Here is a 21,154-nt window from a genome sequence, read left to right as displayed (position 1 = left end):
GAGTGTTCTTGTACCTTTGTGACTAAGCGCACCCCACCCTGCTGCACTGTCCCCAGCTCAGCGCTTGGTGCAAAGACACATGTTGATCGCTAATGGTTATCTTGTTAAGTTGGAAATTACAACCCATCCCTTTAACAAATATGCATTGTCTTGTACTTTCCAAACTTTGAGGGTCAGGAACAGGCACAGACTCTGTCCCCTTGGAGTTGGAGAAAGACTGAAGGGAAATGATGGTGGCTGCAGCCATCCCCATTGTCCCCAAAAGGGGACAATGACAGCGAGCCATAGGTTTGGACTGTCTGACACTAACCATGGCTGGCAAGACAGAGAGCCTTGGGCTTCTCTTGTGCTGTCCATTCCTAGGGTCTAGATTTCCTGTCTTCTTAAATGCTACTCACATGACCTGGGCACGTGGCTCTTCCACCTTCGTACTTCCTAAATGTGTCGATCAAATCCTGAGCAGAGCCACTGTGCAAAACCTAGGCATCCTTTCACTTAGATTCATCTGAGCCCTCCTAGCACAGGGGATGAGTGTGTTGCAGTCCAGCCACCTTCCAGCTCCGTCTGCGTCCTGAGCCTCTTCTACACCTTTTACACCTCTTGCATTTCAGCTGCTCTATTATTCAGATGCTATTATTATTCAGGAGCATCTATTCAGATGCTCCTCTCTGCTTACGGTGCTCCCTCTGCTCCCTCTGCTCTGTCCTCTTTCTTGCTAGACTATAAACACTACACATGCTGAAGCACTTAGCACAGCCTAGGACACAGAAAGTACCCAGGGAGTGACCGAATGAATGTGTGACCATTTTCCTCATCTATGTCATAGCTTTGCCATTGGAGGCAGGAGTTGACTTCAGTACCAATGAAGAATTGACTGTTCCAAGACCACATTTTCAGTGAAGGTTCATAGTATGCCTTAAATAATGTGACTCTTGGGAGGTGAGGCTTATTGTGTTATGACAGAAGCCAGTGGTGGTCATTTAAAAATGGCCCATGTCTTGAAAACCAGATTGCCAGAGGTTCTCTTGTATCCCGGAAGCAGAAACAGTGATGGCTGAGCAGGGCATCAGCTGACTTCAGAAGTCTTAGCTGTGGCCTGTCAATCAGCCTGTGGTGCAGATTAGTCGTCAGACCAGAAAATGGGATAGTAATATGTGATGGTAATTGTTGCACATGAAAAATAAAACCAATAGCATTTGTGCCCCATTATTAAGGGAGGTGTCTAGGATCTCAGACACTGGCCTGGCTGGGTGGTTCAGGCCTACAATCTTAATGCTCAGGAGATGGAGGGAGGAAGATTAGTGAGTTCTAGGCTGGCTTGGACGACAGAGCCTTTGCAGTTTCACCGGGGACCTGGGGAGGGGGCATAGGGAAGAGTTCAAAAGAAGGAATAAAGACACCAGACTTATGATGACAGGAGATATGAAATAACAGTGTCTACTGTTTGCTTATTGTATACAGTCTTGGCAGCTCCGGAAGGTTCCATCCGTGGTTGTCCACAAAAAGCCACTCTGTACACACCCCATCCCACCCCACAAGCTGCACCGTCTGAAGCCATCTTTGCTTGTCACAACATTGTAGGATTGCGTGTTTGTGCATCTCGTGGGGAGAGGGGCAGGGATGTTTCCGAACTGCCTACAGTGCTAAGGGCATCTCCTCAGAGCAGCCAGAATGCTGACAGAGCTAAAGAAGGTTCAAAACCCTGTGTTAAATGCTACCTCAGGTCCCCATGCAGCCCAGAGTCCGGAACTCTGTGAAATGAATGAATGAATGAATGAATGAACCCTCTGACATGCAAAACCACTGCATCTCTTCAAGCCACGGCATGTGATAGAAACTGCAGCGCCTTCTTTCCATTCTGTCTGGATCTCTCTGTGGCTCAGGGCCAGCAGAGCCAGAACAAGGAGGGAAACGATAAAACCTTCCTACTGTATGCTGATAGTGGGGTTTCGTCTCCAGCACTGATGAACTTAAGAATACACATTACGGGCCGAGGTGCTTATAAAAGGGACAGGAGACTGGCTCTGTCAGACTCCGGGGCAGAAAACCCCTCTGCTTTCTGGCAAGTAGTTTCACCCCTCTTGGGACATACAGCTGGTGTCCCTGGGAACCCACAGCAAAGCCTCTTTTCCAGGATCCTGTTGATAGAATTGCCTGAGAAAGCTGAGCCTCCTGGCCTTGCTTCTGTTTATCAAACACAGCCGTCCTTTGCCATACCAGACGGTGTTACCAGCATCAATACAGCGGAGCCTTCCTACAGGAACTATTTATTCCTCAGAATGTCATGGCTCCTATCTCTTTAAGATTTTGCTTGTAGCAAGGAGACTCACAGAAAGAAGTGTCTTATGTTTCCAGAGGTGGGATGAGGGAGGGGTGAAGGGTGCGGGATGAGCGGTGCTCCCTTCCCCTGCTTGTTTGGGCTCCTTGGTAAATTCCTAGTCCTGTGGCCTGTCTTTGAGTGGGAATTCTTGTACTCTTTCAGTCTTAGGACTGACAGACATGCCCCGATGCCAGAGCCCCAAGAACAGGAGCGGCCTCCCTGATGTTTATTCCAGTGGGTGGTGGTACCCTTGGCACTGGGCAAAAAGCTAAATGACACATGTTAGAAGCCCTCTGCAGAGGCTAATCTTTCTCTCCTGGTTTCATCCTGATTTGTGGTGAGCTCTTTCTTCACACAGGATATCTCTGTAACCCATGAGGTTATTCACTGCCTTAGTGACAGAGCTCTCCCTAAAATGTGAACTCTGGCCTTTAAAGCAATCCCCCTTTCCTTTTCTCTTTCCCCTCCCCCAAAGCTTATCTCTGCCATCCAAATTAACAGTTTTTCTTTCTCAGCCTCTGAGTGCTGGGTTTATAAGCATGAACCACTTAATCCAGTGTAAGTAACATTCTTTAAAACAACAATAGCAGTTGCTAACCTTTCTAGCTCTTTGAGTCGGGTGTCTCCAAGTGTCACTGAATCCTCCCAGGCAGCTGCTGACTAAGCAGGTTTAGTAGCATGGTGGGAGTGCAAGTCAGAACTCATGGGACAGGGATACTTCAGAACTATGAACCAAAGTTAACTGACAGTCCAACTAATTCTAGAATAAACTTATTCTTGCCTTTGATAAAGACTTTAAAAAAAAAAACCACTAGAAATATAAGTATATTGGTAGCCTTTGCTGGACCAGTTAAAAGCTAAAAATCTGAATAAAAGATATCTTGAACCACACTAAAACCAGAATTCAAATCCGAGGATTTGTGCTGTAAGCTTACATTGTAAGTGCAAATGTAACCCAGAACACAAATTCTACCAGAATCCAGACTGCCGTTCAATTTATTTGAAAGCATATTTTTCATACAGTAGCATATGCTAAGCAGAAAAAATGAATTCCTTCATATGCCCTGCCATGGTCCCAAGTGTTGGCAGCCCTCCGTGAGGAGTAACGAATACTCAGCATGCACAAAGAGAGCGTGTATTGGGAGGGTCCTGCCTCCTCAGGAATCTGGCATTGTGTGGCAAGTCTCTTCAGGTTCTTTCTGGAACAGCCTCTGCAAAGTGCTCAAGCCAAGGGTCGGATTTATACTTGGATGCCTGAGCCACAGCACCAGAGAAGAATGACAGAGTCAGCCAGCTTTCCTGTGCCATGGGACCTGGGAAGCTGCTACACCAGTCTCCACCAGAACTCACCGGCCAGGCTTCTGTGCTGACAGGTTTAAAGCTGGTCCTGAGAACCATTTGCTTGCTTTCCCATAAACACAAGAATCTTGCACAGGGCCAGCGCTCTTGCCTCAAGTTTAAGTTTCTTATGGTGACATTCCTTGATCCCTTACTTTGAGGTTTTGCCCCAGGAGCCTCACATGTCATTTCCTCAAATCCTAACCCTGTGAGGAGGATCATTTGCAGCTGCTGTGGTGTGAACTCTTAGTCAGGCTGACACTTTCTTATGCTCATTCCCTGAGCTTCTATTGCTGTTTCTCTGTAAGGTGGGGACCCTAATAATACCCCTTCCCTATAGTACACATCCAGATACACAGCACTGCCCTGCTTGTTACACAACCGTCTTTGTAGATGAGTCTGTGAAACCTCAGAGAGTTTACAGGATTTCCCATGGTTCAACAGTGGAGGAGTCAAGACCACCCTTGCTGTCTACACTTATTTAGCTCTGAAATCTGAGGTGCTCAGCCCGGTCCTCTAAAGGATTGTTTCCTGCCATGGAAATGAATTGGAGAAACTCTATGCCATGTATACAGGTTCTTGTTTTACTCATAGCCAAGGATCAACTTGGTGCACACCTACCTGAAGCAGGGATCTTGATGTTCAGTATTTGGTATTTGTCACAGACATGCGGTTGTGGGTTCCTTGTAGCCTTCCCTGGCTGTCCTGGAATTAGCTGTGTAGACCAGGCTGGCCTTGGATTTTGTCTGCCTCAGCACCACCTGTCTGATCTCAGGGTCTAGCTAGACAAGTATTCCACCACTGAACTACATTCCTTAGGAGTTTTGCTTTCTCAAGATAAAGGCTAGCCTGGAACTTGATACATGGCTGAGCATGACGTCAAACCCCTGATCCTTTGGCATCTGCTTCCCTAAAAGCTAGGGTGACCAGCTTGTGATGTCACACTGAGCCTCCAAGGCTAACTTGATGTCTGTTTGTTTATTTGCTTGCTTATTTCTGTGAGTCTGTGTGTGTGTATGTGAGCGTGTGTCTGTCTTGAGTGTCTGTGTGTCTGTGTGAGGGGATATCCACATATCCACATAGGCCAGGTGAAGAGGTGGGCTTCCTTGGACCTGGGGTTATAAATGTTTACAGTATACCTAGCTTGTTGTGTGGGTGTTTGGATCTAAACTCCAGTTCACACGGTTGTGCAGCAGCACCTTAACCGTGGAGCCATCTCTCTAGCTCCCTGGGGCTATTTTTTTTTTCTTCCCCACCACAGGACCATGTTTTTCTTTCTTAAATATAATTTTTAATTAAGATATAATTCCACCATCTCCCCCTCTTTCCTTCTCTCCTTCCAATCCCTCCCATGTACCCAGCCCTCCTTGTTCTCCCCCAAATTCAAGATAGAGTTTTAGATTCTGAGATGGCTGGGCGTTGACCTGGGGGACTGTAACCTTATTAGAAACAAATTGTTAAGAATGAAAGCCTGACCCTTTTGAAGCAGTTCCTGGTCAGTAAGCACACATGTAAGCATGCATGTGAAGAACCCAGCTTCATCTTCGTCGTATCTAAGCTTAACTCAGCCATCTGGGAGGTGAGCACAAGGACGAGACCTACCTGCAGCTAGCACAGGACACACAGGTGTAGGTTACTCAAGAACTACTGCTCTGGTTCCTCGTCTGGCCTCCGCAGGCACTCGCATGCAAGCGCACATACATACACATAAAGAAGAGAATAAACACATTTTTAAGTTCTGTTCCTGTGACCGCCCATCAGTGCCTATACAGGACATCACGTTTACTGTACCATAACACGGAGTCTCCCTGGATCACACATATGTTTGTATATGTATTCACTATCATCCATTACAGTCCACTGATTTTAAACTGTCTCCTAAACTACACGGACTCACCTGCCATTGAGAAGGAGATGGACATTCACACGCTGACACTGAAGTCAGAGGAACCAATGCATCATTGCAAACACACGCTAAGGGAGCTCTGTACGGAGCTTTGTCAAGCTGACTTGCAAGCACTGAAGCACACAGAAAACAGATAAATACATAGAAGGAAACCCTATCCAAAGATACACTTTTAACTTTTTATTCCATGTATTTGTGTAGGTAGGGGAGCAGGCATGTGTGTGTGTGTGTGTGTGTGTGTGTGTGTGTGTAAGTCCACGTAAGTAATCTCCGCATGGAGGAGGCTTAGGCAGGAGGAATATGAGTTCAAAACCAGCCTGGACTCCAAGTTGGAATGTCTATATTCGTTACTTTTCTGTTCCTGTGATACGATAACATTACCAGGCAACTTGTAAAAAACGAAGCCTTACATATCCTAGGGGCTGGAATCCACAATTGCCAGAGCAGGTGGCAGCAGGCAGCAGCCTACGAGGCTGGAGCAGACAGCTGAGAGCTCACATCTTGAATCACAGGCATTAAGCAAAGAGGGCAGTTTTTAGCTTGTTTGTTGTGCTAAAATTAATACTATCATTAGGATTTCTATTTACGGGTAGGAAAACTGATTCATATAATAGCTAAGTGTCCTTCTCAGTCATACAGCTAGGGAGGGTTAACTAGGACTCAGACTGCCATGCTGTCTGGCTTCAGCAGCCCTCTCTAACTCTGAGCACTCTATTGCTCTTGCTACAGCAAATGGGCCAGAAGAGGCCTGCTTTGTCTGAGCGGCACGCACATATCTCTGTTTTGTGTGTCAGTACAGATTTGAGGTGGTTCTTTTCTTTGAGACCAGCTCTCATTGCATATGTTAACCTCAAACCCACAATTCTCTTGCCTCTGCCTTGTGACACCTTTCCTAACACCTCCTCCAAAATGAGCCAGGTGTGGTAACTCTTGGGCAGGAAAGTTATGTGAGTTCAAGGCCACACTAAGTTACTTACAAAAAACTAGTCTTTAAACAGAACAAAATCAACAAAGAGTTGGACTTGGTTGGTGGCTCACATCTGAAATCCCAGCACTCAGGAAGCTGGAGTAGGAGAATTACCCTGAGATAAAAAATAGACCTGGGTTCTGGGTGATCTATGATTAGCATGATCAAGACCCCACCTGAATAAATAAATAGATGTTTTGCACTGCACTATTCTGAAAAAAAAAAAAAATGGAATTGTGAAGCCAAAGCCTAGGTTCCTATGTGAACTGGGGCAATTTGCACAAATTCCGAGTCTCTTTCCCTACAAGCAAGCTGAGTTGCATGTGACAAAGTCTACGAAGGTGTCCTAAGAATGCAGCTGACATTTCTTGGAAACCTGTGGTGTCTTTTCTCCCCCACAGAAATATTACTTCACAGCTCCCCCGAGTTAACTTGGCTCTTTATGTGGACTAAGTCCAAATCTGAGTGGTTCACAAAATTTCACCTAATTCGTTAGTAGGACAACTCCACACCAGTTGAGACAATCCCATTTCCTGTTGAAAACGTCACTGAACAGCTCAGTAGCCACCTTGTAGGAAAACACCTCTTTGATGTTTACTCTGATAAACACACTGCTTGCTGTAGGTCTGGAGATATAACTTAGTGGTAGAATGCTTGCCTAGCACGCACAATGCCCTAGGTTCCACCCCCAACAACTCACACACCACAGTGGGAAGCAATTACATTCTTCACTTTCTATTAGTGTAATGGAAAAGTCTACCTTTAAAAAACAAAATAAACTGTGTGTGCCAGAGAAATACATTTACAACGTGCTGTAGTGAAATGAGACTAGAGACGAAAGTGCAGGAATGAAACAGAAGTTACTGTTTGCTACAAGAACTAAGATTTTCCTCAAAGTTGACAGACAGACAGCAGGCTCTCACAGCTCGACTATTCTAAGGTCATCTGCCTCTCCACAGGGGTCACCTCAATTCAGCAACCTAGCTGTTCCCGAGAACACCATCAGCAGAGTGAGCAGGAAGTGAGCTCAGGGTTCCCCACTCACACTCGTAATTTCTCTTTCGCAGGTTTCCACCAGCTGTGGATGCCGTTGCCATTATGACTGCAGAAGATTCCAACACAGCCATGAACAGCGATCCCACCGTGGGGTCCTCCACCAAGGTACCCGAGGGGGTAGCGGGCGCGCCCAATGAGGCTGCCCTGTTGGCCCTGATGGAGCGCACTGGCTACAACATGGTACAGGAAAATGGGCAACGCAAGTATGGTGGACCCCCGCCCGGCTGGGAGGGCCCACATCCCCAGCGTGGCTGTGAGGTCTTCGTAGGCAAGATCCCGCGCGATGTGTATGAAGACGAGCTGGTGCCTGTGTTTGAGACCGTGGGTCGCATCTATGAGCTGCGCCTCATGATGGATTTCGATGGCAAGAACCGCGGCTACGCCTTCGTGATGTACTGCCACAAGCACGAGGCCAAGCGAGCTGTCTGTGAGCTCAACAACTACGAGATCCGTCCGGGCCGCCTGCTGGGTGTCTGCTGCAGTGTGGACAACTGCCGCCTCTTCATCGGCGGCATCCCCAAGATGAAGAAGCGTGGGGAGATCCTGGAGGAGATCGCCAAGGTCACCGAGGGCGTGCTCAACGTGATCGTGTATGCCAGTGCGGCAGACAAGATGAAAAACCGAGGTTTCGCCTTTGTGGAGTACGAGAGCCATCGAGCCGCAGCGATGGCACGTCGCAAGCTCATGCCGGGTCGTATCCAACTGTGGGGCCACCAGATAGCTGTGGACTGGGCCGAGCCAGAGATTGATGTGGATGAAGACGTGATGCAGACAGTGAAGATCCTCTACGTGCGCAACCTCATGATCGAGACCACCGAGGAGACCATCAAGAGGAGCTTTGGCCAGTTCAACCCAGGCTGCGTGGAAAGAGTCAAGAAGATCCGTGACTACGCCTTCGTGCACTTCACTAGCCGCGAGGACGCTGTGCACGCCATGAACAACCTCAATGGCACGGAGCTGGAGGGATCCTGCTTAGAAGTCACACTGGCCAAGCCCGTGGACAAGGAGCAGTACTCTCGCTACCAGAAGGCAGCCAAGGGTGGTGGCGGCTCAGCTGAGGCCGTAGCACAGCAGCCCAGCTACGTGTATTCCTGTGACCCCTACGCGCTGGCCTACTATGGCTACCCCTACAACGCGCTCATCGGACCCAACCGGGACTACTTCGTGAAAAGTTAGTGGAGACTCTTCTCTTGAGGGCCCCATGGGTGTCCAGCCCCCTGGACTGTTAGGTTGAGCGTGGCTGCAATTTACTAGGCCCTACCCATTTTGGTTGAGGTTCTGAGCTCTAACTCATAGTCACAATTTCAGTATGGAGAGAAACGTCCTCTGGGTGAGCAGTCCAATCACAGGACCTAACCCATAAGAACAGGCCTGCTTATCCTTTTGAGGTTCCATTACCATCTGAATGAATCTGAGCCATGCCTGAAATCCCAACATTCTAAAGGCCGAGGCTGGAAGAGTCCTAGTTTGAGGCCAGCCTGGGTTACCACTTCTGAAGTTAAATCTTACGGTGTTGGTTAGTGAAGTCGTGGTTTCTTACAGTCACTAAGGACGTAAGACCAAGCATGATACTAGAAAATATAACATAGGTTCAAAAACACTATCCTGTTCACTGAGTCTGAGTTAAAACCCTCTGCCTTTCTCTTTCTTTCTTTCTTTCTTTTTTTTTTTTTTTTTTTTTTAAGCACAAAATGAGGAAGGAAGATGGGCCCATTCCTTTCCAGAACTAACTTTTTTAAACTCTAGAACTGAAGTTCCAATTTTGATCCTTGGAACTCAACTTGAATTAAGCTGGCAGATTAGCATGTTAAAGTAGGCCAAAATGGGTCATCAGAAGCATCATATTAGCCCACTAATGGCAGGAGTTGTGGCCACTTAGACAGAGGACAAACTCCAGGCCTTGGACCATCCCTGTTGCTGGCTCACCCTTTTTTTTGTGTTATTTTTTTAAGCAGGCAGCATAAGAGGCCGAGGGCGAGGCGCAGCTGGAAACAGAACCCCAGGGCCCAGGGGGTCCTACCTCGGAGGATATTCTGCCGGTCGTGGTATATACAGCCGATACCACGAAGGCAAAGGCAAGCAGCAAGAGAAAGGATATGAACTTGTGCCCAATTTGGAAATCTCTACTGTCAATCCGGTTGCCATTAAACCTGGCACAGGTCAGTACAAACCAGGTGAATGCTTCATTTGGTCCTCAACCTCAAACCCTCTCTTTCGAATGAGGCTCGGTCTCAATGGGTCTTTGATCTCCCACAGATTCTTCTGCCCTTCTGTAAAAAAGAACCCCACCCCACCCCCCAAAAAGACCCTGACCTTATCATCTAGAATTTAGGGGAACGGTGTGGTTTGAGCCCTGTTTGTGTTAGACTGTCAGGGCAGGTTTTTTTTTTTTTTTTTTTTTTCAGACAGGTGTCACCCACCAGTCGCCAGGCTATTTCTCTGCCTGTGACTAAGCAGACAGAGAGGAGAGTGAGGAAGGGGTAGAAGGATATGAGACTCTCTGGCTCTCCTGACATCTAGAAGCTGTCTTTTCCTTTCGAGTATAGGTGGGCACACTATCACTGGGCTCAGCGGGCACAGGGGTCGCCAGTTTTGATAGAAAGTGAAAGCTTCTTTTCTGGAGAAAACGGAGTCAGTTTTCCTGTGATTCATGGTGCAGACAACTGAGGTTTTTACAACTGGATTCTACATCCCATAGACTTAGAATAGAGATGTGAAAGCCTCTGAACCAAGGCCCTAAAACTTGGATTTTTACTGCCAGGCCCCACAAACTGACCCACCAGAAGATTCCCTCCCTGGCATCTTGGCCTCACTGAGGGTAGGAGAGAGAGCTTTTGAAGGGCACCGGCTCCCTTCCTGGTTGCACTTTTCCCCCTAGGGAATAGAAGAGGAATTGGTATGTTTAGAGCATAGTTTTAAAGCCCTACCATCTCTAAAACACTGTGGCTTCTGGTACTCAGGTGTCTTATAAATGCCTTTGGCACAGAACAGTCTTTAGCCAAGTCCTGTGCAGTGGGTAGAGAGTCCTGTGGGCTGGAAGTCAGAGCCTGTGGCTTAACTAGCAGCCCAATCTGGACCTCAGCCTTTTCTGATCATTACAACTTTGTCCTTGTATCTGAGAGAGATACAAGGGCAGTCCTAAAGAATTTGGACACAGGGCTAGTGGAAGATTTGGTTGGGAAGAAAGGAAACGGTATTTGGCTATGGTTTTAGATTTTTTTTTTTTAACTGAATGTCCAAGCCACTGTTTACCTTATGACCACTTTGTTCGCCTTTGGTCATATCCATCTCTGTAGAAGAAGCGTGCTTACAGTTGAGAAAACAAACGAAGACTCTTGGTGTGCATTTCTCATGTTCCTGTCATCCTGTCCGCACACACAGCACGCACAAGCACGAGCTCCCCCAAATTGGGTCGAACATCTCTTCCTTTTGATCTCTCGATATTGCGCATTGACGCTAGTAACTCTATCTGTTTGAATCTCTGCTTGAAACTGTTCCTTTGGACTCTACTCACAGAAATTATTTGAGTTGGCGGGTTTGAGTGAAAAGCCAATCACCCACTGTTCCACTACTATAAATGGATGTTAGCACACGGGAGGCTTTTCCATTCTCTACTCAACCCCCCAACACACACACACACACACACACACACACACACACGCACGCACGCACACAACACACACCCAGTTGGATCAGTAATACTAACATGAAATACAAGGTGGGGATGATGTACTCACATCTCCAAGCTGTCAGAATGATACCTTGCTCAACCTGCTTCTTAATACATTGTGAATGTGCAAAGAGCATCATCGGTGGTGAGTAATGTGAGAATAAGCAGAGCTCACGCACGTGTCAGTGCAGACTCCTCACTGGAAAAGCTCCTGCCACAGTGCATTGTGGGGAAGCTCCGTTCCAAGATGGCAGGGAGCCATGTGGATGTGCAGAAGTGCAGGGCGGCTGACCTAGATTTTAAAGCATGACCAGCACATGAAGAATCCTCCTTAGCGGTGGTGAGTGATGCATCTGTCTTATTCCTGCTTCTCTTGCAGTGGCCATCCCTGCCATCGGTGCCCAGTACTCCATGTTCCAGGCAGCCCCAGCCCCTAAAATAATTGAAGATGGCAAGATCCACGCAATGGAACACATGATCAGTCCCATTGCGGTGCAGCCTGACCCGGCCACCGCTGCTGCTGCCGCCGCCGCCGCTGCCGCCGCCGCTGTCATACCTGCGGTATCCACACCGCCACCTTTCCAGGTAGAGTTCTTGGCATTTATGTATGGAGCCCGTCAGAGTTCTTGCTGTGGCTGCTGTCATATATATACAGAGCCTCTCTCCATCATAGGCTCATTTAGTATTCAGCACTGAGAATGTACTTGGTGCAATGACATTTTAAAATGTGTGGGTGTTTTTTTTTTCAGGGCAGGAGATAAAACTTAGGGTGTTATACATGTTAGGCAAGTATCCCCCCACTGTGATGGCCTCCTAGTTCTTAAAAAAAAATACTGACTATGAAATAGCAAGAAAGAAATGTTAGCTCTATGAAGATTGTGTAAGTTCATTATTTTTAAGTGTGTGTGTGTGTGTGTGCGTGCGCGCACACACACTCACACACACACACATACATACACACACACATATACACACACACACACACACACACACACACACATGCACACACAGGGGCCCAAAATACGTCTGTATGAACATGTAATTCATGAAAGTATTTTTTTAATGGAGTAGATACAGAGACTCCTCCTGCCCTCCAGCTACGACTCAGACTGTGGTCGCCCCGTCTTTCCAGATTCGTCTTCTCTTGTGGCATGCTCATGCCGGTTAGCTCTGAGGCTCTGACTCTTCCCTCGTCTCTCTGTCTGCCCTGCACCTGCGCAGACACCCCGGCCTAGACCTCCCGCTGCACACCAAGCTGTGGCTCAGGCCTGTTCCGTCCTGGAAAGCTGCACCTTCATTGTGTAGCACGCGGGGAAGGCATCTGTTGAGCGGAAGAAAAAAAAAAATCTTAAAACTGTTTCTCTCCGAACGAGTGAGTTGACTCCTAATTACAAATGGCCCAGGTCTCTCAACTCATTGAACAAGAATTATCTAGAATGTGTGTCATTGAAAAGCAGGAATTCCTGCCTAGGCTAGAGTCCTGAGGATTGCACGTCATTTGGGCTGGGCCGGCTTCTGGAATGCTGTTGTGTACAGGTGTCTCGGGCGATGGTGGCCAGGCATCTAAATTGTCATGGCTATTCACCTCGATTTTCTTCTCTATACCAAGCCTCAACCGCTTTATTCAGAAAGGGTTAAACCATTTGGAATTGTTCACATATCAACATGTTACTAAGTAAATTTTTTTCTCTTCTGTTCAGGGCCTTTAGTTTGTTATCTTTTACTTTTGAGATTTGGTCTAGATATGTAGCCCAGACACACCCCACAACTCAATATCTCTTACAAAATAATTTTTTGAATGTCCCACGCTGTGTAAGATTTAAGTTTAGAAGGTTGGAGAGATGGCTCAACAGTTAAAAGCATGTACTGCTCTCTCAGAGGACCCAGGTTTACTTCCCAGAACCCACAACTGTCTGTAACTCCAGCTCCAGGTTGAGACAGAGTCCTTGTAGCCCTGGTTGGCCTCAATTGAGCTATGTAGACCAGGCTGAAATTCACAGAGATCTGCCTGCCTCGTCCTGAGTGCTGGATTAAAAGTGTGCGCCACTATCGCTGGGCCTTGGTTAAGAGTTCTGATGACGTAATAAAATCCTACAAATAAGGCTCTAAGAACAGTGCCTGGAAGACCAGTCTCTCAGTTATATGTGTGATCATCGTTGCCATGGTTATTAAGTTAGATAGAAGTTCTTTTGAGCATAGTTTTGTGAATCTGCTTTCTAGACTTCGTAACAGAGATGACCTGATCTTTGACTAGGATCTCGGAATCCCAGTATTGGGGAGATAGAGGCAGAAAGATCAGGACTTGAGGATCGTCACTGAGATTTAGTTCACTGGAGGCCTGACTGTGCAACATGAGAGGCTGCCCCAAAACAGCAATGGGGGAACAAAACTTTAGGAAGCAGACACATTTGTGACACAGCCCTGTAATCCTAGTTAACTTGAGAGACCAAAGAAGGAGGGTGGAAAGTTGAAGGTTTGTCTGGTGAGCAGAGCAAGTTCAAAGCTAGTCTGGGCAACTTAGAGCCTATGTCAAGATACAAGGTTAAATATAACAACAACAATAATAGTAATTAATAATATCATTATAAAGTTCAGGCACTGAAGCATTTCCCTAGTATGTATGAGGTATTCTAGGTTCAGTTCACAACATTGCAAAGAAAAAAAAAAAAACAACCTATGAAGACCTTGCTTTTTAAATATAGTTTTCCACTTCATATATCTTAGATTACTTATTCTAAAGTTAGAGTAAGGTACAGAAAAGATAACCAGCATTTAGTTTCAGGCCATTCTTTATTATTATTCCTTGTGTGATGTTTTATTTTTGTCCCAAATCCAAAACTAAACCCATGGTTCTTAGAGGTGTGGGCCCTCACAGTCTTACCTCACCCCCACCCCCATGCCCCATTTGTTATGGGAACTTGGTATGCTTCCCTTTCAAGCACACCTGCCAGGACGGTTTAAAAACTAATGTTCTTAAGCAGATTCCCAGTCTCTCTTGCTTCCTCTCTTTGTGGCTTTAACTGACCGAACAGAATGACCATTCAAAGATTCCAGTGTATAACACCTCTGGCTCTGCCTCACTCTTAACACAAGTCTGAACACTGAATTTCAGCGCATCCCCTTCGAGGGTGACATTTTGCTCCATACTGTCACTCACCTGTCTCCCTTCCTAGATGTCCTCTCTCCTTCCCCACGGGGTGCTCATATTTCGAATAGATGATGAGCCTGCACACATGCTCAGGAAAGACTTTTGTTTGTCTGTTGTCTCTCAGGGTCGTCCAATAACTCCTGTGTACACCGTGGCACCAAATGTTCAGAGAATCCCCACCGCCGGCATCTATGGGGCCAGCTACGTCCCCTTTGCTGCTCCGGCCACTGCCACAATTGCCACACTACAGAAGAATGCTGCAGCCGCCATGTATGGGGGCTATGCCGGCTACATACCTCAGGCCTTCCCCGCGACTCTTCAGGTACCTATACACGACGTCTACCAGACTTACTGAAACCGGGGACCGGAGCCAAGGCAAGCCACCAAACCCCGCTGAAGGAACACTTTATTATTTATGAAGAAAGAACGTGTCGGGTTAGAACACGTGCAAAACCTGCAAGTGAAGAAGAATGTTATCAAATAGCACACTGAAATATTTTATATCCGTGAAGTTTTCACTCGCGTTTTTTTGAAAATGACTTTTCAACTTAGCAGGCCCGAGTTCATACATTTCTAAGAGACTAGTGACACCTCACGCCTTAATGACATCTTTTAAAATGTGTATTGCTCCGCTGCATTTGTACAGAGGTTTGGCTTTGTTTTTTTAAGGATATATTTTCAGTATGAAGGTTATTTTCTTAACTTCTGCACTCCAGAGTTTTCTATTTTGTAGAACCTTTCAAAATATATCAGATATATATATCAAAAAAAAAAAGCACGCCCGAGCATCTAGGGAACTATTTTTAAAACTATATTTGATATTTAAAGACACAAACTGTAGTACCCTGAAATGCTACATAAAACATTTTATTTTTACAGTGATGCTGGAAAGTGCAATTTTAAAATGAGAGAAAAAGTCTCTGCTAATATCTCCACTGGCAGACTTTATTACCATGTATTCTTGTCATAGTTTCTGGGTTTATGGGGGTTTTTGGTTTGGTTTGGGTTTGTTTTGTTTTTGTTTTTTTTTTTTTTTTTTGTTTTTTTTTTTTTTTTTAATAACAGTCTGTTCTTAAGCCAACATGGAATAGACTCCTCACACCCAGAGTCCCAACACTGGAAAGCTCCGGCCTGCCCTGGGTACCTTGGGGCTCACCCCCCTCCTCCCCTCTCCCCCCTCCCCTCCCCCCCACACCTATCTATTGTTAGCTGTGCCCCTTCCTCACCCTTTTTTCTTCTGCCTCCTCCCCTAGTTTCTTCCAACTTCGAAGTCTAGCATATCTAAGAAAAATGGATCATTCAAATAGAGAAGACAACTGAAACCTTTCATACTGCTTCCTGGGATTGTGTCGGGGTCTTTTTATTTAGTTTTGGTTTGTTTAGGGAGATGTCTTCTTCTAAATGTTTTCAGTAGCAGAAGACAAGATCTTACCATGTTTGCCTAAGGCATCTTTGCATGGCATTGTTCAGTATGAAACTTTAGCTTTCTAACTCTTTGAATTTTTTTTGAAGTCTGAGTTTTTAGAGACCAAGAATGTATGTGATTATAGACAAGACCTTCAAGACTTGACAGCAGGAAGCTAAGCTTCTCGCTGCCTTTCTGTGTTTCCTACAGAATGTCTGTTGTCATCAGGGATGTTGGGAGCACTGTGTTCTTTCAGTTTCTTCAGTTGCTCTGCATTCGGAGCACACATCCAGGAGACCCTGCAGGACTTTAAGGGTAGTTTGTAAATAACTTCCGATGCTTGCTTCTAGACCTTCTGTGTTGCCAGAGTTCATGACCTGTAGTGTAAGGCGAAATGCAGCCATTTTATTTCAATGTTATTAAAAGTGTTTGCTTTTTATTTTATTTTATTTTTTGGAAGTAAATACATAGATGCAGGGTTTTGTGCCTGTTTTAAGGCTTTTCTTTGGCAGAGTGAATGTAAAATACAGTAAAAGGATAATATTGTCATCTCTTTTATGAATCATATCACCTTGCATCTTTTTAAAAGGCTCAGTCCAGGACTTGAGGTGTGCAATATCAGAACACAGTCGTATTTTATGGCATAGCAGAAGACACCCAATCTCTCTTACCAGCAGAGTTTTGCTAATAGGCTTAACTCTCATTTCTGGACTAATAGTAGGATATTAGCAAATGCTTTCTGTTTTTAAATTAAGAGATTCCCAAATGTCTGTTTTTTGTTTCCCCTCATCTTAATGGGATGGATTTTTATATATAAGAAATATTTATTTAACTGTTCTATAAAATCATCGAGTGCCTACTAAGGCCGTTAAGCATCCCTCCATCCTTGTTGAGTGGCCTAAAGCGGCTGTGCAGTGGTCTGAGGATTCACCCAGAAGCTGCCCCTACACGGGCCTGTTGGGATGTGAGCTCGTTAAAGGTATGAGGTCCTCATCCCTTGACTTGTGTGAGGAAAGCGTGTTTTTCTTCCAGCCACGGACTGACCCAGAAGGCTTCAGATGGAACACTGACCCCATGTTCTTACTGTATTTTACAAGTGCCTGGGAAAATGTTTTCAAAAATAATATTAATAATAATAAAAGGAAGAAATATGCACTAATTTAACATGGCAACTACCTTAACAACAGGCGTTGGTGGCAGCCAGTTAAGCACCAGTGGTCCTGCTGTCTGTGGTCTTATCTGTTCCCCTTGTTTCTCAACCATTTCACGTACACTACTGAGGTAAGTTTATAACTTGAAATGTGAACTTTTTTTTTTTTTAGGATTAAGAACAAACTAATATAAATGTTTTTAAAAGTTTTAGAATCTGGGTTTTAGACATGCTACTAGTTTAGTTTTTAGCTTCATTTTTTGAAAAGCTTTTTAGATCTTGCTGCATTTACATACAGTACATTCTTAAGATGTATGTGGTAAATAAAGCTTTCTTTAAAGCAGTTCAAGACTCTCTTTTCTTTAACAATGCAATTAGTAAGCTTTTACAACATTGGAGAGGTTGACAAAATTGGCAGTATTTGCAGTTGAAAATGGCCACTTGTGGGAAATGCCGAAGAAGGTGGTTAACATTGAATTGTCTATCGGTACCCTCAGAACTTCAGCTCAGTGCCCTCAAACACGCCCCTACATTTGGATTCAAGTGGGAGGAACAGAGCCTGTCACTGCTTCCAGTGGTGATACGTGATGCTTTCCCGGTCTGAAGGAGACTTGAATGCAGCTGTGCTGTGTAATTATCAGTGAGTTCACAAAACCCCTGGCTGACCTCCATGTTGGGCACCGCATAGAAAGCAAAGTCTCGTGTTTCTCCTTTCAGCAATCCTCAGGAATGTTATCAAAACACTAAATTCAAACAATAGCTGCCAGCAAAGCTTAGCAGGTAACTAGAGAAAAATAACAAGTTGTCAGAATTGTCATACTTCTCAGAACTGCTCCACCTGGCTCTGTGGTAATGTTAATAATTGCTTGTGTGTTTTAGTAATTTCATTTTATATGCACTGGTGTTTTGCCTGCATGTATGTCTGTCTGTAAGAGGGAATTGCATCTTGGAGTTACAGACAGTTGTGAGCTGCCAGTTCCCAGCACCCACATGGTGGCTCACAACCATCTGTCATGGGATCTAATGCTGTCTTCTGGTGTGTCTGAAGACAGCGACAGTGTATTCACAAACACTAAATAAATCTTTAAAAAAAGAAAAAGGGAGTAACCAGGGTTGGACCCTTCTCAAGAAAACACACCATTAGGCAATACAGAATTCTGCTTTTGTTTCCTCTTCTGGAGATCTGTGTAGGTGTAGGCCACATATGTCACTAGTGTGTGGGTGTCCACAGAAGCTAGAAGAGACCATCTTGTCCACTGGAGCTGTAGTGATGGGCAGTTGTGAGCTGTGGGTGCTGGGGACTGAACTCAGGTCCTCAGCAAACGCACCGTGCTCTTAACCACTGAGCCCCTTACTACTATTAGCTAGAAATTCTTTTGTTTGGTTGTTTTAAGACAGGCTCTTGTGTAGGCAAAGCTGGGCTTGAACCCTGATGCTCTTTCTTCTGCTCCCTTGGAGTTGGGATTAACATCGTGTTTGGTTTAAGCAGGGTTTTTTTGTTTGTTTGTTTGTTTGTTTGTTTTTGTTTTTTAAGACCCACCCTGTTCTTGTTCCAGGAGAAAAGTGCCTTATTCTCAATCACACTCAAGTTCAGCTAGAAACAGCTCAGATCCGTACAGATCAGGACCTCTCCTAGCCACAGGCTGGACTGGAGCAGCCTCACCCTTGTTCCCTTACAAGGGTGGGGCTGCCCTTCCTAGATGGGGAGAACCCAGGACCTGGAGTACATCCGGGAGAATAGCCGTGACTGAGTGCCCCAGGCTTCAGCCCCATTGTCTTCATGATAAACATTTAGGTGGGACAGATAGGGACTAGCCAAACTCACAGAACTCCACTCTAGGCCCAGGTTCTCGCTGACAGCACATTAGAAATGAGCCCATTTAGTCTACTGGAAAAAGAAAAACGTTTCCATGCACAGCCAGGGGAGTCAGAATAGATGATGGGATGTTTGGAAGTTCCTGTTTCTCTAGAAAAAAACTGATAAAACTGTTTATAAGATTCGAGGAACTCTGCGGCAAGCCATTCCAAAGATTATGGTGGAGATTCACCACAGTAAAGTGGGGCTGTCCTCTTGTGAGTCAGATTATCTGATAACAGGGAGAAAACCCAGGGCCCCTCACACACACTAAGCACACCCTCCACCTTTGCAACCCTGCCTTTGCTTTGTTTAATTTTTTAGGTGCTTTGTTTTGTTTTTTGCTTGGGACTTTTTTATGTTGTTGGGGGTTTTTGTTGGTGGTGGTGGTGGTGTTTTTTGTTTGGTTGGTTGGGTTGGTTTGGTTTTTGGCTTTTGGGAGACACTGTGCAGATGTTATTCACGATAGAGTCTCAAAAAGTAGACAGACCAAGCTGACCTGCATAAGCCAAGGCTGGCCTCAGGCTTTATTAGTCTGCTTCAGCCTCCAGCGTGCTGGGATCACAGGAAGACCACCTCTGCTCCTCTCTGCCTCCTCAATAGAGTAACTGTTCTAGGGGCTGGAGGCGGGGTTCAGAGGTTCTCCTGCTGCTCTTCCAGAGGACCCAAGGTCAGTTCTCAGCAGCCATGTTTGGTACCTCACAACTGCCTCTAACTCCAGCTCTCAGGGATCTGGTGTCCCTCTCTGGCCTCTGAAGGTACCCACACAGAGGTGACATACATTCACACGGACACATAAAAATATTTTTAAAATAGAAAGCTGGAGTGACAATTTAGTGCTTAGGAACATAAATAAATCTTTTTTAAAAGAATAAATATTATATGAATATGTGTCAAACAATATACACAAGTACTTATTTAGTCAGGATAATTACAATTGGCTGGTTTTTCTTATACATAACCTCAACTGCTATGTGATAGTATTTTTATTGTAAAATTTTTTTTATCAAAATTTTATTTTATTTGGGGGAGGGAGGATGTTGAGACAGGATTCTCTGTAGTCCTGGCTGTCCCAGAACTTGCTCTATAGACCAGGCTGGCCTCTAACTCAAACACACCTGCTTCTGCCTCCCCGATGCTGGGATTAAGGCTTGTGCCATCACTGCCCAGATAATGTCATTTTATTTTCTTTTTTTTTAAAAAATTTATTCATTGTATATAAGTACACTCTAGCTGTCTTCAGACACAACCAGAGCAGGGCATCAGATCTCATTACAGATGGTTGTGAGCCACCATGTGGTTGCTGGGATTTGAACTCAGGACCTCTGGAAGAGCAGTCAGTGCTCTTAACCATCTCTCCATCCCCGTTATTTTATTTTCTGTGATGGTGGGAAAGGTGATATTTTGGGCATGGCTGGTTCAGTGAAATGGCATCTTAAATTTTTATTTTATTTTATTTTATTTTATTTCTTGTGTATGGTGTTCTGCCTACATGGATCCATTCTCATGCCTGGTGCCTGTGGAGAGCAGAAAAGGATGTCAGATCATCTAGAGCTGACGTTATAAGCAATATGATCAGCCATGTGGGTGCTGGGAATTGGACCCAGATCCTCTAGAGGAGCAGCCAGTTCTCTAAACTGCTGAGCCAAGTCTGTAGCCTAAAATGGCATTAAAAAGATAAAAAACTTTACCTATATGTGTATAAGTATGTGTGCGTATGTATGCACACTGTACACACGCTTGATGCCAAGGAGAGCATTGGACCCCCTGGTCATAAGCTCCATGTGGGAGCTTGGAACTGAACCTGGGTCCTCAGGAAAGTGGTGATCTTATCTGCTTTTCCCAGCCTATCTCCCCAGCCTCAGGAAATGACATTTTGACACTTGTCACCTCTTTTGTTAAAAAAAAAAAAAGTCATATTTTCAACTTTTTGTGGGCTCACCAAATAAGAGGACCCAGGCATACCCACTGCGCCCTACTTTTGACATGTCCCCTTTCTGAGCCTCAAAAATAAGGGAAGTTCAGGCTTAACAAGGAAACGGCTTCCAATATCTACAGATTGCTTGCCTTCTCTTCCAAAGGCTAAGGCAGAGCTTCTCATGTAGTATTTTATAAAAAGAAAGAGAATATGGGCATATGTTTGATGGAGGCACAGTTTGATATGGGGAGAGGGTGTGCCTCTGCAGGCCCATGCTGAAGCATCCCTTCCTCCTGAGGGACCAGCCACAGATGGTTTAGTATAGAATAGTTTATTTAGGGAGCCAGGAGGGGAATTGAGGTAGTAGAGTCAGAGAAAGGCAGATGGGAGAGGATGGCCGGCCATGAGCACATGGAATGGG

At 45.4% G+C, this 21,154-nt stretch overlaps 1 protein-coding gene across 1 annotated transcript in view; it reads left to right on the top strand.

Annotated features, from left to right (window-relative positions):
* Positions 1-15,376, top strand: part of RBM47 (RNA binding motif protein 47) — a 121,278-nt gene extending 105,902 nt beyond the window's left edge. The window contains exons 4-7 of the mRNA XM_080939324.1: positions 7,599-8,758; positions 9,540-9,746; positions 11,637-11,842; positions 14,530-15,376. Coding sequence (XP_080795450.1) covers positions 7,630-8,758; positions 9,540-9,746; positions 11,637-11,842; positions 14,530-14,760 — 1,773 coding nt within the window. The 5' untranslated portion in view covers positions 7,599-7,629 and the 3' untranslated portion in view covers positions 14,761-15,376. The remainder of the gene's footprint in view (positions 1-7,598; positions 8,759-9,539; positions 9,747-11,636; positions 11,843-14,529) is intronic.
* Positions 15,377-21,154: the final 5,778 nt, after the last annotated feature.

The sequence above is a fragment of the Micromys minutus genome, assembly GCF_963924665.1.
Source record: "Micromys minutus genome assembly, chromosome: 1".
Taxonomy (NCBI): Eukaryota; Metazoa; Chordata; class Mammalia; order Rodentia; family Muridae; genus Micromys; species Micromys minutus.
This window is presented reverse-complemented; position numbering and strand designations above follow the sequence as displayed.